Below are 14,867 nucleotides of genomic sequence, written 5' to 3'. Positions count from 1 at the left end.
TGGGGGCTGCAAGTTGCAGGGGGGCATGAGTGATAGATCGGAGGAGGGCTCGCCAAGTAGACTCGAAGTATCCCCTGTATCGTCTGAGCCTGAAGGGTTAGGTGAGGAGGTACGGAGGTCTCAGAGAATTAGGAGACCACTGGATAGGTTGGCCTATGTAGTGCCTGGGGAACAGGGCGTGATCTTTACTGTTTTGGGGAGCTTTGTCACTGCCTTTTGCACCTGGATTGGGCTTTGTACGTTTGTATTTTGCAGGAAGGGTTGGCGAATTATCTCAACGTCATGAAGACATGACTAAATTTGGTGAGGGGAGAGTAATGCACTGTAAGGTTTCACTGCTAATGTAGTGGCTTTGTTGTAATGTTCACTGCTGAAGTAATGGTTTCTCTGTAGCAGGAATGTTTGGGTTATGACTGGAGATAATAGGACTATGGATGCATGTTAGCCAATCAGGATTTTGTTGCCGTCTTGTGAATCTGGAAACAGTTGATTTCGCGGGCTTTTGCCAGAGAGACGGAGAGAGAGATGAAGAGAGAAGACGCGAATGGAGAGATTTGGTAGACCAGCGGACGGGGTGGACTCGGAACAAGGGTCCGAAGGGCTGCAACGATCAGAGGAGGTCAATGGGGACCGATCGGCCTATGAGTGAGCTCCAACTTTGTGCACAGACTGTTTAATAAGATTTGGGGCCCTTTTTTAAAATTTATTTCATTTCTCTACTAACTATATAGTCAAAATAAGAGTTATAAAGCTTAATTGTTTAATCGCATACTGTGTACTGTTTGTTATTTCGGGGTACTGATTTGTAACAGGGAACACATCGCGCAGCATCCACCCAAACGAGATTTCTTAAGTTTGGTCACCGCCTATATTAAGCCGCTAGGCGAAGCGAGTGTTATGGGGAAATTCAGATTGTAAATGGATCCCAAGAGAGTGAGCATGTTGAGTATCTACGAGATAGCTCTTTAGAGCAGTTTGTTGCTGAGCCTACTAGGGGATCAGCTATACTGGACTGGGTGTTATGTAGTGAACAGGAAGTGATTAGAGAGCTTAAGGTAAAAGAACCCTTAGAAAAAGTGATCACAGTCTGATTGGGTTCAACTTGAAATTTGATAGGGAGAAAGTAAAGTCTGAAATAGCAGTACTTTGGTGGAGTTAAAGAAATTACAGTGTCATGCAAAAGTCTGGACATCCCTGGTCAAAATTTCTGTTACTGTGAATAGCAAAGCAAGGAAAAGATTAACTGATTTCCAAAAGGCATAAAGTTAAAGATGCCACATTTCTTTAATATTTTAAGAAAACTTTTTTATTTCCATCTTTTACAGTTTCAAAATAACAAAAAAGGAAAAGGGCCCAAAGCAAAAGTTTGGGCACCCTGCATGGTCAGTACTTAGCAACACCCCCTTTGGCAAGTATCACAGCTTATAAACGCTTTTTGTAGCCAGCTAAGAGTCTTTCAATTCTTGTTTGGGGGATTTTCGCCCATTCTTCCTTGCAAAAGGCTTGTAGTTCTGAGAGATTCTTGGACCGTCTTGCATACACTGCTCTTTTGAGGTCTATCCACAGATTCTCGATGATGTTTAGGTCAGGAGACTGTGAGGGCCATGGCAAAACCTTCAGCTTGTGCTTCTTGAGGTAGTCCATTGTGGATTTTGAGGTGTGTTTAGGTTCATTATCCTGTTGTAGAAGCCATCCTCTTTTCATCTTCAGCTTTTTTTACAGACGGTGTGATGTTTGCTTCCAGAATCTGCTGGTATTTAAGTGAATTCATTCTTCCCTCTACCAGTGAATGTTCCCCGTGCCACTGGCTGCAACACATGCCCAAAGCATGATCGATCCACCCCCGTGCTTAACAGTTGGAGAGGAGTTCTTTTCATGAAATTCTGCACCCTTTTTTCTCCAAACATACATTTGCTGATTGCTGCCAAAAAGTTCTATTTTAACTTCATCAGTCCACAGGACTTGTTTCCAAAATGCATCAGGCTTGTTTAGATGCTCCTTGGAACTTTTTGAATAGAACTTTTTGGCCATGGCCCTCACAGTCCCCTGACCTAAACATCATCGAGAACCTGTGGATAGACGTCAAAAGAGCAGTGCATGCAAGACAGTCCAAGAATCTCACAGAACTACAAGCCTTTTGCAAGGAAGAATGGGCGAAAATCCCCCAAACAAGAATTGAAAGACTCTTAGCTGGCTACAGAAAGCGTTTACAAGCTGTGATACTTGCCAAAGGGGGTGTTACTAAGTACTGACCATGCAGGGTGCCCAAACTTTTGCTTCGGGCCCTTTTCCTTTTTTGTTATTTTGAAACTGTAGAAGATGGAAATAAAAAAGTTTTCTTGCTTAAAATATTAAAGAAATGTGTCATCTTTCACTTTATGCCTTTTGGAAATCAGTTCATCTTTTCCTCGCTTAGCTATTCACAGAAACAGAAATTTGGACCGGGGTGCCCAAACTTTTGCAAGCCACTGTACAGTGGTATGTGACAGGAGTTGGCCAAAGTAAATTGGAAGGAGATGCTGGGAGGGATCACATCAGAGCAGCAAATGGTGTGAGTTTCTGGGAACAATGTGAAAGGTGCAGGATAGATGTATTCCAAAAACAAAGAAATGCTCAAATGGCAAAAGAGAGGGTATACAACAAAGCAAAAATTAGTGTGAAGACAGAGGATTGGAAAGATTTTAAAAATCTACAGAGAGCAACTAAAAGAATCATTCGGAGGAAAGAGATGAAATATGAAAGCATCTAGCAAACAATATCAAAGTGGATGGTAAAAGCTTTTTAAAATATGTAAAAAATAAATGAGAGATGAAAGTGGATACAGGACCGCTAGAAAATGAGACTGGAGAAATAATAGTAGGGACAAGGAGATGGCAGATGAATTAAATGAGTATTTTGCATCAGTCTTCACTGTGGAAGACACCAGCAATGTGCCAGGTGTCGAAGGGAAGAGGAAGTGAGTGCAGTTACTATTTCAAGAGAGAAGGTGCTCAAAAAGCTGAAAAACCTCAGGGTACAAAAGTCACCCAGACCAGATGGGCTGCACCCTAGGGTTCTGAAAGAGGTAGCGTTAGAGATTGTGGTGGCATTAGTAATGATCTTGCAAAAATCACTGGACTCTGGCATGGTGCCAGAGGACTGGAAAATTGCAAATGTCACTCCACTATTTAAGAAAGGAGGAAGGCAGCAGAAAAGAAATGGTAGACCAGTTAGTCTCTCATTAGATTGTTAGATGTTGAAGTCAATTGTTAAGGATGATGTTATGGAGCACTTGGTGATACAGGACAAGATAGGACAAAGTCAGCATGGTTTCCTTAAGGGAAAACCTTGCCTGACAACCTTGCTGGAATCCTTTGAGGAGATTACACATAGGATAGATAAAGGGATGCAGTGAATATTGTATATTTGGACTTTCAGAAAACTTTTGACAGAGTGCCGCACATGAGGCTGCTTACCAAGTTAAGAGCCCATGGCATTACAGGGAAGTTACTCGCATGGTTAGAACATTGGCTGGTTGGTAGGAGGCAGCGAGTGAGAATAAAAGCATCCTTTTCTGGTTGGCTGCCAGTGACTAGTGGTGTTTCACAGGGGACAGTATTGGGACCACTTCTTTTTATGCTGTATATCAATGATTTAGATAATTGAATAGATGGCTTTAGTGCCAAGTTTGTAGATAATATAAAGATTGGTGTTGGGGCAGGTTGTGTTGAGGAAACAGATAGGCTGTAGAAGGACTCAAGACAGATTAGGAGAATGGGTAAGAGAGTGGTAAATGAAATACAATTGTAAGGGGGTTTTGTCTCTTATGCTACTGCGTAGGCTCATTAAAATGGCTTCTTTGTTATGTTATACTTGGGAATGCTTCTTTGTTATGTTAAACGCTGAGAAAGTTTTTGGCTAGCAGCTTGTTTTGGTTTAGAGTGTGATGAGAATATGTTACGAACCAATTGGGATAGTTGTTATGTTTTTGGTGTATTTGAAGATACTGTAAGCGTGGGGTTTGGGGGAGAAGGCGGGAGGGAGAGACAGAGGATGGACCAGATGCTGTGATGTCCGCTAATGGGGTCGGACCCCGAGTTCAGTGAGGAGACGGAGATGGACCCGTGTGGAGCGTCTGGTTGACCACCGTTGTTGGTCCCAGGCGGCCAGTCGAGGTGGTCCGAGGGGTCGCGGGGTGAAGAAGAGGGGTCCTGAGCTCCAACTGTTTGTGCACGAAGAGATTGAACTTTGATAAGTGTGGCACCTTTTATTTTCCTTTTATATTTTATTCTCTATTAATTATATAGTTCCAGTAATATCTACAAACTGTAAATCATTTAATCGCATCCGGTGTATTGTCTGTTATTTGGGCGGGGTGGAGTACATCACACAGCATCCACACAAACTAATTACCCAGTTTGGCGGGGCCGAGGGCTGTTTCCCTAGATGACAGCGAGCCAAGCGACCCTGAGGTTGGCTGGGGGGCTACACAATGTTGGAAAATGCATGGTCATGCACTTTGGTGTTAGAAATAAATGTGAAAATCCAAAAACCTGAGATGCAAAGGGACTTGGGAGCCCTTGTGCAGAATACACTAAAGGTTAACTTACAGGTAGAGTCAGTGGTGAGGAAAGCAAATGCAATTGTGACAAGAATACACATAGATTACGATGTAGCTGTCCTGTGCTGGCACCAGTGGAATCAGCAGTTGGTCTGCCACCTGTCTTCAGGAGAGAGAGAGATAAGGAAAACAACGGAGCAGCATAGGGAGATGTTAATGAAGGAAGGAGAGCTGTCAAGAGCGGCTCCCCCTTTGAACCCTGAACTGTCTGAAGTGATGGACAGGCGATACCCCAGCAGGGGGATAAAAAGGGACAGGTTCGCTAAGGCGACACACACGACACCCGAGGTAACAAGATCCTGGAATCGGTGCGTCTCTCACAAGTCGGTGGGAAGTACCGGGTCATAGACGCACAGGGTGGAAAGGCACGATTGGCGGGAACCTGGTGTGTGTCCACCCTTGCCTGGGTGCCAGGTTCACCGCAGAGAAACGGTCATATCTGGAAACAGAGGGGTCACGGTCGGTGACCTCAGATGACATCACAAAGGACTCGTCCGAAAGCTGACTGCGAAGGTCTGTGTGTGGAAGCTGTTTTGAATATTCATTCGTTTTGCTCTCTCTCTCCTTCCCCCCACTGACCATCGCCACGGCAGCGATTACTGCGAACTGAACTGAACTAAATTGAACTGAACTTTGCGTCATTTTGAAACTGGTCATTTACCCCTAGACAACGATAGAGCTTGATTGATCCGGTTATCTTAATTCTGTGTACATGTATGTTTATCATTGCTGGACTGTTGCATTCATTATCCTTTTGATTAGAGTACTGTGTTGCTTGTTTCTTTAATAAAACTTTCTTAGTTCTAGTAATCCAGACTCCAACTGAGTGATCCATTTCTGCTGGTTTGGCAACCCAGTTACGGGGTACGTAACACAATGTTAGCATTCATTTCAAGAGGTCGAGAATACAAGAGCAGGGATGTGATGCTGAGGCTTTTTAAGGCCCTGGTGAGGCCTCACATTGAGTATTGTGAACAGTTTTGGGCTCCTCATCTAATAAAAGATATGCTGGCATTGGAGAGGGTTCAGAGGAGGTTCACAAGGATGACTCCGGGAATGAAAGTGTAATCGTACGAGGAACATTTGATAGCTCTGGGTATTTGCTGGAATTTAGATGGATGGGGGGTGGGGGAATCATTAAAACCTTTCGAATGTTGAAAGGTCTAAACAAAGTGGATGTAAAAAGAATGTTTCCCATGGTGGGGGAGTCAAGATCAAGAGGGCACAGTCTCTGGATAGAGGGATGTCCATTTAAAACAGATACGCAGGGAAATTTCTTTAGCCAGAAGGTGGTGAATTTGTGGAATTTATTACCAGAGGCATCTGTGGAGGCCAGGTCGTTGGGGGTATTTAAAGCATAGCTTGATAGGTTCTTGATTGGACACGGCATCAAAGGTTATGGGGAGAAGGCCGGGGAGTGGGGCTGAGGATCGGAAGAAAGGATCAGCCATGATTAAATGGTGGACCAGACTCAACAGGCCAAATGGCCTAATTCTGCTCCTACATCTTATGGTTGTATGGGCAGGTGACAGAGGTTGTGTAGGGGAACACTTTGCATCTAGTGATCATGATGCCATTAGCTTCAAGATAATTATGGAGAAGGACAGGTTCGGTTCTTGGGTTGACATTCTAAATTGGAGAAAGGCCAATTTTGATGGTATCAGAAAGGATCTGGCAAGTGCGGATTGGAAAAGGCTGTTTTTTGGCAAATGTGTACTTGGTAAGTGGGAGGCCTTCAAAAGTGAAATTTTGAGAATACAGAAATGTACATAGAAACACAGAAACATAGAAAATAGGTGCAGGAATAGGCCATTCGGCCCTTCGAGCCTGCACCGCCATTTATTATGATCATTGCTGATCATCCAACTCAGAACCCCGCCCCAGCCTTCCCTCCATACCCCCTGATCCCCATAGCCACAAGGGCCTTATCTAACTCCCTCTTAAATATAGACAATGAACCAGCCTCAACTGTTTCCTGTGGCAGAGAATTCCACAGATTCACCACTCTCTGTGTGAAGAAGTTTTTCCTAATCTCGGTCCTAAAAGGCTTCCCCTTTATCCTCAAACTGTGACCCCTTGTTCTGGACTTCCCCAACATCGGGAACAATCTTCCTGCATCTAGCCTGTCCAATCCCTTTAGGATTTTATACGTTTCAATCAGATCCCCCCTCAATCTTCTAAATTCCAACGAGTACAAGCCCAGTTCATCCAGTCTTTCTTCATATGGAAGTCCTGCCATCCCAGGAATCAATCTGGTGAACCTTCTTTGTACTCCCTCTATGGCAAGGATGTCTTTCCTCAGATTAGGGGACCAAAACTGCACACAATACTCCAGGTGTGGTCTCACCAAGGCCTTGTACAACTGCAGTAGTAGCTCCCTGCTCCTGCACTCGAATCCTCTTGCTATAAATGCCAGCATACCATTCGCCTTTTTCACCGCCTGCTGTACCTGCATGCCCACTTTCAATGACTGGTGTATAATGACACCCAGGTCTCGTTGCACCTCCCCTTTTCCTAATCGGTCACCATTCAGATAATAATCTGTTTTCCTATTTTTGCCACCAAAGTGGATAACTTCACATTTATCCACATTAAGTTGCATCTGCCATGAATTTGCCCACTCACCCAACCTATCCAAGTCACCCTGCATCCTCTTAGCATCCTCCTCACAGCTAACACTGCCACCCAGCTTCGTGTCATCCGCAAACTTGGAGATGCTGCATTTAATTCCCTCATCCAAGTCATTAATATATATTGTAAACAACTGGGGTCCCAGCACTGAGCCTTGCGGTACCCCACTAATCACCGCCTGCCATTCTGAAAAGGTCCCGTTTATTCCCACTCTTTGCTTCCTGTCTGCCAACCAATTCTCTATCCACATCAATATCTTACCCCCAATACCGTGTGCTTTAAGTTTGCACACTAATCTCCTGTGTGGGACCTTGTTAAAAGCCTTTTGAAAATCCAAATATACCACATCCACTGGTTCTCCCCTATGCACTCTACTAGTTACATCCTCAAAAAATTCTATGAGATTCGTCAGACATGATTTTCCTTTCACAAATCCATGCTGACTTTGTCCGATGATTTCACCGCTTTCCAAACGTGCTGTTATCACATCTTTGATAACTGACTCCAGCAGTTTCCCCACCACCGACGTTAGGCTAACCGATCTATAATTCCCCGGTTTCTCTCTCCCTCCTTTTTTAAAAAGTGGGGTTACATTAGCCACCCTCTAATCCTCAGGAACTAACCCAGAATCTAACAAGTTTTGAAAAATTATCACTAATGCATCCACTATTTCTTGGGCTCCTTCCTTAAGCACTCTAGGATGCAGACCATCTGGCCCTGGGGATTTATCTGCCTTCAATCCCTTCAATTTACCTAACACCACTTCCCTACTAACATGTATTTCGCTCAGTTCCTCCATCTCACTGGACCCTCTGTCCCCTACTATTTCTGGAAGATTATTTATGTCCTCCTTAGTGAAGACAGAACCAAAGTAATTATTCAATTGGTCTGCCATGTCCTTGCTCCCCATAATCAATTCACCTGTTTCTGTCTGTAGGGGACCTACATTTGTCTTTACCAGTCTTTTCCTTTTTACATATCTATAAAAGCTTTTACAGTCAGTACGTACCTGTCAGAATAAAAAGACAAAGACACCAGGTTAGGAAACCTAGCAGACAAGGTGGAGGAGAATCCCAAGGGCTTCTACAGATATGTTAAGAGCAAAAGAATAACAAGGGACAAAATTGATCCTCTGGAAGATCAGAGTAGTAGCATACATGTGGAGCCAAAAGAGATGGGGCAGATCTTAAATGGATTTTTTGCATCTGTATTTACTTGGGAGACAGACACAGAGCCTACAGAAGTGAGGAACGACAGCAGCGAAGTCATGGGCCTATAGAATTATAGAGGAGGAGGTGTTTGTTGTCTGGAAGCAAACAAAGGTGGCTAATAGACACTTACAAGGTGTTCCATCAGACCCTGTGGGATGCCAGTGCAGAGACTGCAGGGGGGCCCTAAATAGTTAAGACTTCGCTTACCAATATGTGAGGGGCCGGAGAATTGGAAGATAGTTAAAGTTGTTCAAGATGGGCTCCAAGAATAAGCCAGCAAATTATAGGCCAGTGAGCTTGACATCAGTAAAGTTCAAAGTAAATTTTATCGAAGTACATATATGTCAACATACACATCCCTGAAATTCAATTTTCTATGGGCGTAATTTGTAAATCCATAAAACAGTACCTGTAACAGGATCAGTCGTGGGAAAGTTATTGGAAGGTATTCTAAGGGACTGGATATATAAGTATTTGGATAAACAGGGACTGATTAGGGATAGCCAACATGACTTTATGCGTGGTAAGTCGTGTCTATCCAATGTTACAGAATTTTTCAAGGAAGTTACCAGGAAAGTTGATGAAGGCAAGGCAGTGGATGTTGTCCACAGGGAATTTAGCAAGGATTCTGACAAGGTCCTAATGAATGGCTGGTCCAGAAGGTTCAATCACTTGGCATTCAGGACGAGGTAGTAAATTGGATTAGACATTGGCTTTGTGGGAGAAGCCAGAGAGTGGTAGTGGAGGGTTGCCTCTCTGACTCGAGGCTTGCGACTAGTGGTGTGCTGCGGGGATTGGTGCTGGGTCCATTGTTGTTTGTCATCTATATCAACAGTCTGAACGATAATGTAGTAAACTGGATCAGCAAAAATGTGAATGACACCAAGAGCAGGGCATAGTGGACAGTGAGGAAGGCTATCAAAGCTTACAGGTGGATCTGGATCAAATGGAAAAATGGGTTGAAAAATGGCAGATGGAAATTTTTGCGGACAAGTGTGAGGTGTTGCACTTCTGGAGGACCAATAATGTAAGGTCTTACGTAGTGAGTGGTAGGGCACTGAGGAGTGTGGTAGAACAAAAGGATCCAGGAATACAGGTACATAATTCATTGAGAGTGACATCACAGGTAGTTAGGGTTGTAAAGGCAGGCTTTGGCACATTGGCTTTCATAAATCTAAATATTGAGTACAAAAATTGGGATGTTACGTTGAAGTTATATAAGATTTGGTGAGACCTAATTTGGAGTATTGTCTGCATAAGAGAATGAGGGAAGGTTTGATAGAGGTACACAAAATTACGAGGGGTATAGATAGGACAAAATGCAAGTAGGTTTTTTCCACTGAGGTTGGGTGAGACTACAACTAAACAATATGGGTTAAAGGTGAAAGGTGAGATATTTAAGGGGAACATGAGGGGGAACTTCTTCACTCAGAGGGTTGCGAGAGTGTGGAATAAGCTGCCAGCACAAGTGGTGGATGCGGGTTCAATTTCAACATTTAAGAGCAATTTGCACGTACACATCGATGGGAGTGGTATGGAGGTCTATGGTCCAGCTGCAGGTCAATGGGACTGTCCATATTAATAGTTTGGCATGCACGAGATGGGTCAAATGGTCTGTTTCTGTGACTCTAACTCTAATGTCGCTCCTTAATAAATACCGTTGAAACGTATTCATTTAATCCCTTGCTCAAGTCCTCTGATTCTTCACACGCATTGCTCCTTGGGTCCCTAATGAACCATATTCTTTCCCTGGTTTCTCCCTTACTCATAAAGATATAGTACAGAAGCATCAAGCTCACATTGATCCTCAACCACCCATTTACACTTATGTTGTCCCCATTGACATTAACCCCCAGGTTCTACCACTGTATTACACACTAGGGGTAATAACTATCAGCCTGCATGCCCTTGGCTGGAAACCAGGGCACCGAGGAAATCCATGTAGTCACAGGGAGAATTTGCAAGCTGCAGACGGTCAAAGTTGAAACTGGGTCTCTGGTGCATGAGGCAGAGATATATTTTATACATGGAATGGCTTGGAAATCTTATAATCTTGTCCTCTAATGATATTTTGTGGCTTGTCTTTGCCAATAGTCTCTTTTCGAAATTTTCACCTATATATTCTATACCCTTCTCACTTGGTTTTTATTTTTCTTTGTCAAATCCTAGGTGTCTCTAGACATCCAGCTTTCCCTGGACTTTATGTCCTTACCTTTCACCTCTCCAAAACATGCTTCTTCCGCTCTGCTTCCTTTTTCAACATAACCGTATAACACTTTCTCAATCGTTATCAAACTTCCCCACTCTGCCCAAGGCAACACAACTGAGATAAAACTGCAGAAAGACTCTTACCCTGCTGGAACGAGGTCTGTTGAAAAACTGCTGCCTCAGCCAAATGTTCCTTAATGTGTTTGTCTTCCTCCTCCTTGCACTCCTGCTCCTTGATAGACGGAAGGAGAACGGAAATCACCTCCTTTTTACCCAGTGCTTTCCGCTGACTTTGTTCCGAAACCTGAAGCCGGAATTTGTCTATGATACCGTAATGACAAGGCCGCACGTCTCTATGGCGAATAACACTGCAGACAGAAAGCTCATTTCAATAAATAAAACATCTTTGAAAGCACAAGCCACAAAATGAGAGCATCATGAAATGACTAACGGTGAGTGAGCAAGGGCTTTTGTCTTTGGAGCAAAGGAGGATGAGAGGTGACTTGATAGAGATATACAAGTTGATAAGAAACATTGATAGAGTGGATTCCCAGGGTGAAAATGGCTAATACCAGGGACATAATTTTAAGGTGAGAGGAGGGAAGTGTAGAGAGGATGTCAGACATAGGTGTTTGTTTGTTTTTTTTTTACACAGAGAGTGGAGGGTGTGTGGAACACCCTCCCAGGGGTGGTGGTACAGGCAAATACATCAGGGATCTTTAAGAGACTCTTGGGCAGATGGATTAAAGAAAGTGGAGGGCTATGTAGGAGAGGAAGGTTGGATTGATCTTGGAGTAGATTAAAAGTACAGCACAACATTGTTGGTTGAAAGGCCGGTACTATTCTATATTCTAATGCAACAGTGGGACAAAAATTTAGCTAAAATACAACTACTAACACCACAGCAACAGATAGACAACTTAATAAGTATTTTGTGTCAGTCTTCAGTGTTGAAGACACTAGCAGAATGCCAGAAATTTGAGAGTGTCGGGGCAGAAGTGAATGTCGTTGCCATTACTAGGAAGAAAGTGCTTGGGAAGCTCAAAGGTTTGAAGGTAGATTAAGTCATCTGGACCCGATGGACCTCACTCCAGGGTTCTGAAAGAGATAGCTAAAGAGATTGTGGAGGCATTAGTAATGATCTTTCAAGAATCACTGAATTCTGTAATGGTTCCAGAGGACTGGAAAATTGCAAATGTCATTTCACTATTCAAGAAGGGAAGAAGGCAGAAGAAAAGAAATTATAGGCTAGTTGGCCTTACTTCAGTGATTGGAAAGATATTGGAGTCTATTATTAAGGATGAGGCTTTGGAGTACATAGGGAAATGTAATAAAGTAAGCCAAAGTCATCATGGTTTCCTTAAGGGAAAATCTTACCTGATATGCAGTTAGATTGGGAAAATCGTGTTGGTGCTGGATTCCAGGAGGGGGGGTTTCTAGAGTGCCTACAAGATGGCGTTTTAGAGCAGCTCGTTTGAGCCCAATAGGGGACTGGCTATTCTGGATTTGCTGTTGTGCAATGAACTAGAATTGATTAGAGAACTTAAGGTAAAAGAACCCTTAGGGGCAAGTGATCATAATATGATCAAATTCACTGAAATTTGAGAAAGAGAAGCTAAAGTCAGATGTATCAGTACTACAGCGGAGTGAGGGGAATTACAGAAGTATCAGAGAGGAGTTGGTCAGAATTGATTGGAAAAGAACACTGGCAGGGATGACGGCATAGCAGCAATGACCGGAATTTCTGGAAACAATTCAGAAGGCACAGGATATATACAAAGTAAAGGGGCAGAAGTATTCTAAAGGCAAGCTGACAAAACTGTGGCTAACAAGAGAAGTCAAAGCCAACATAAAAGCCAAAGAGAGGGCATAGAATACAGCAAAAATTAGAGGAAAGTTAGAGGATTGGAAAGCTTTCAAATACCAACAGAAGACAACTAAAAAAGTCATTGAGAAGGTAAAGATGGAATACAAAAGTAAGCTAGCCAATAATATTAAAGAGGATACCAAAAGTTTCATCAGATACGTAAAGTGTAAAAGAGAGGCAAGAGTGGATATCGCACTGCTGGAAAATGATGCCTGAGAGGAAGTTATGGGGGAAAGGAGATGGTGAACAAACTGAATACATATCTTGTGTCAGTCTTGACTGTGGAAGACACTAGCAGTATGGTGGAAGTTCCAGGTGTCAGTGGTCATGAAGTGTGTGAAGTTATCATAGCCAGAGAGAAGGTTCTTGGGAAAATGAAAGGTCTGAAAGTAGTTAAATCACCTGGATCAGATGCTGTATATTCCAGGGAAGATCTTGCCTGACAAATCTGTTGGAATTCTTTGAAGAAATAACAAGCAGGATTAACAAAGGAGAATCAGTTGATGTTGTGTACTTGGATTTTCAGAAGGACTTTAACAAGATGTAACACATGGGGCTGCTTAACAAAGCTACGAGCCCATGGTATTACAGGCATGAATAAAGCAGTGGCTGATTGGCAGGAGGCAAAGAGTGGGAATAAAGGGAGCCTTTTCAGGTCAGCTGCTGGTGACTACTGGTGTTTCACAGGGGTCTGTATTGGGACCAATTCTTTTTATGTTACATGTCAATGATTTGGATGATGGAATTGATGAGGTGAGCTGCCGTTGGAGAAGGTCTAGACAAGGCTCATGAGAATGATTCCAAGAATAAAAGGTTAACATATGAATCAGAATCAGGTTTATTATCACCGGCATGTGATGCGAAATTTGTTAACTTATCAGCAGCAGTTCAATGCAATACATAATCTAGCAGAGAAGAAAAAAAGGAAACAAGTAAATCAATTACATACATTGAATAGATTTTTTTAAATGTGCAAAAACAGAAATACTGTATATTAAACATGAGTGAGGTAGCATCCAAAGATACAATGTCCATTTAGGAATCAGATGGCAGAGGGGAAGAAGCTGTTCCTGAATTGATGAGTGTGTGCCTTCAGGCTTCTGTACCTCCTACATGATGGTAACAATGAGAAAAGGGCATGCCCTGGGTGCTAGAGGTCCTTAATAATGGACACTGCCTTTCTGAGACACCGCTTCTTAAAGATGTCATGGATACTTTGTAGGCTAGTACCCAAGATGGAACTGACTAGATTTACAACCTTCTGCAGCTTCTTTCAGTCCTGTGCAGTAGCCCCTCCATACCAGACAGTGATGCAGCCTGTCAGAATGCTCTCCACGGTACAACTAAAGAAGTTTTTGAGTGTATTTGTTGACATACCAAATCTCTTCAAACTCCTATGAGGAGGACTTTGATGCCACATCGGAGTTTAGAAGAATGAGGAGGATCTCATTGAAGCCTATTGAATATTGAAAGAGCTAGATAGCGTGGATATGGAGAGGATGTCTAAGACGAGAGTGCACAGTCTCAGAATAGAGGGATGTACATTTAGAACAGAGATGAGGAATTTCTTAGCCGGAGGGTGGTGAATCTGTGGAATTCAATGCCTCAGGAGGCTGTAGAGGCCAGATCATGGGTGTATTTAAAGTGGAGGTTGAAGGTTTTTGGTTCATCGGGACCTCAAAAGTTACAGAGAGAAAACAGAAGAATGGGGTTGAGAGAGATAATAAATCAGCATGATGTAATGTTGGAGCAGACTTGATGTGCCAAGTGGCCTAATTCTGCTCCTATGTTTTCTAGTCTTATAGGTAACTCATTTCACATTTACTGATTTGCTCTTGCAATTTGAGGATTCCATTTCAGATGCTAAAACAGAACAAATGGAGAAAAAGGAGATGCAGAAATAATTCCAGACCAACATTTCGATGCAATAAATGGGCTGCAGGGCCAAGCACCACAGCACTGAGGTGATGTGCTCCCTGGAACACATGAATAAGACATCATCAAATATTTTTTACTGCATTAAGCCTCAGCTCCTGTGCCACAGCCATCCAAATTTAATAACCATCACTACCACACTGAAGCTTAGAAAAATAGAGGGCTATGGGTAAGCCTAGGTAATTTCCAAAGTTAGTACATGTTTGGCACAGTGTTGTGGGCCATAGAACCATAGAAACTACAGCACAGAAACAGGCCCTTTGGCCCTTCTTGGCTGTGCTGAACCATTTTCTGCCTAGTCCCACTGACCTGCACACGGACCATATCCCTCCATACACCTCCCATCCATGTATCTGTCCAATTTATTCTTAAATGTTAAAAAAAGAACCCGCATTTACCACCTCGTCTGGCAGCT

The 14,867-nt window shown here is 43.0% G+C and overlaps 1 protein-coding gene across 2 annotated transcripts in view; it reads right to left on the bottom strand.

The window, feature by feature from the left end:
- Positions 1 to 14,867, bottom strand: part of mospd1 (motile sperm domain containing 1) — a 75,623-nt gene that overhangs the window by 23,929 nt on the left and 36,827 nt on the right. For both annotated transcript variants that reach the window (XM_063061200.1, XM_063061199.1), the window contains exon 4: positions 10,795 to 11,018. In XM_063061200.1, the coding sequence (XP_062917270.1) occupies positions 10,795 to 11,018 (224 nt within the window). The remainder of the gene's footprint in view (positions 1 to 10,794; positions 11,019 to 14,867) is intronic.

Source organism: Mobula hypostoma, chromosome 10 (genome assembly GCF_963921235.1).
Source record: "Mobula hypostoma chromosome 10, sMobHyp1.1, whole genome shotgun sequence".
NCBI lineage: Eukaryota > Metazoa > Chordata > Chondrichthyes > Myliobatiformes > Myliobatidae > Mobula > Mobula hypostoma.
The sequence above is the reverse complement of the archived record's forward strand: the minus strand, read 5'-3'. Positions and strand labels throughout refer to the sequence as shown.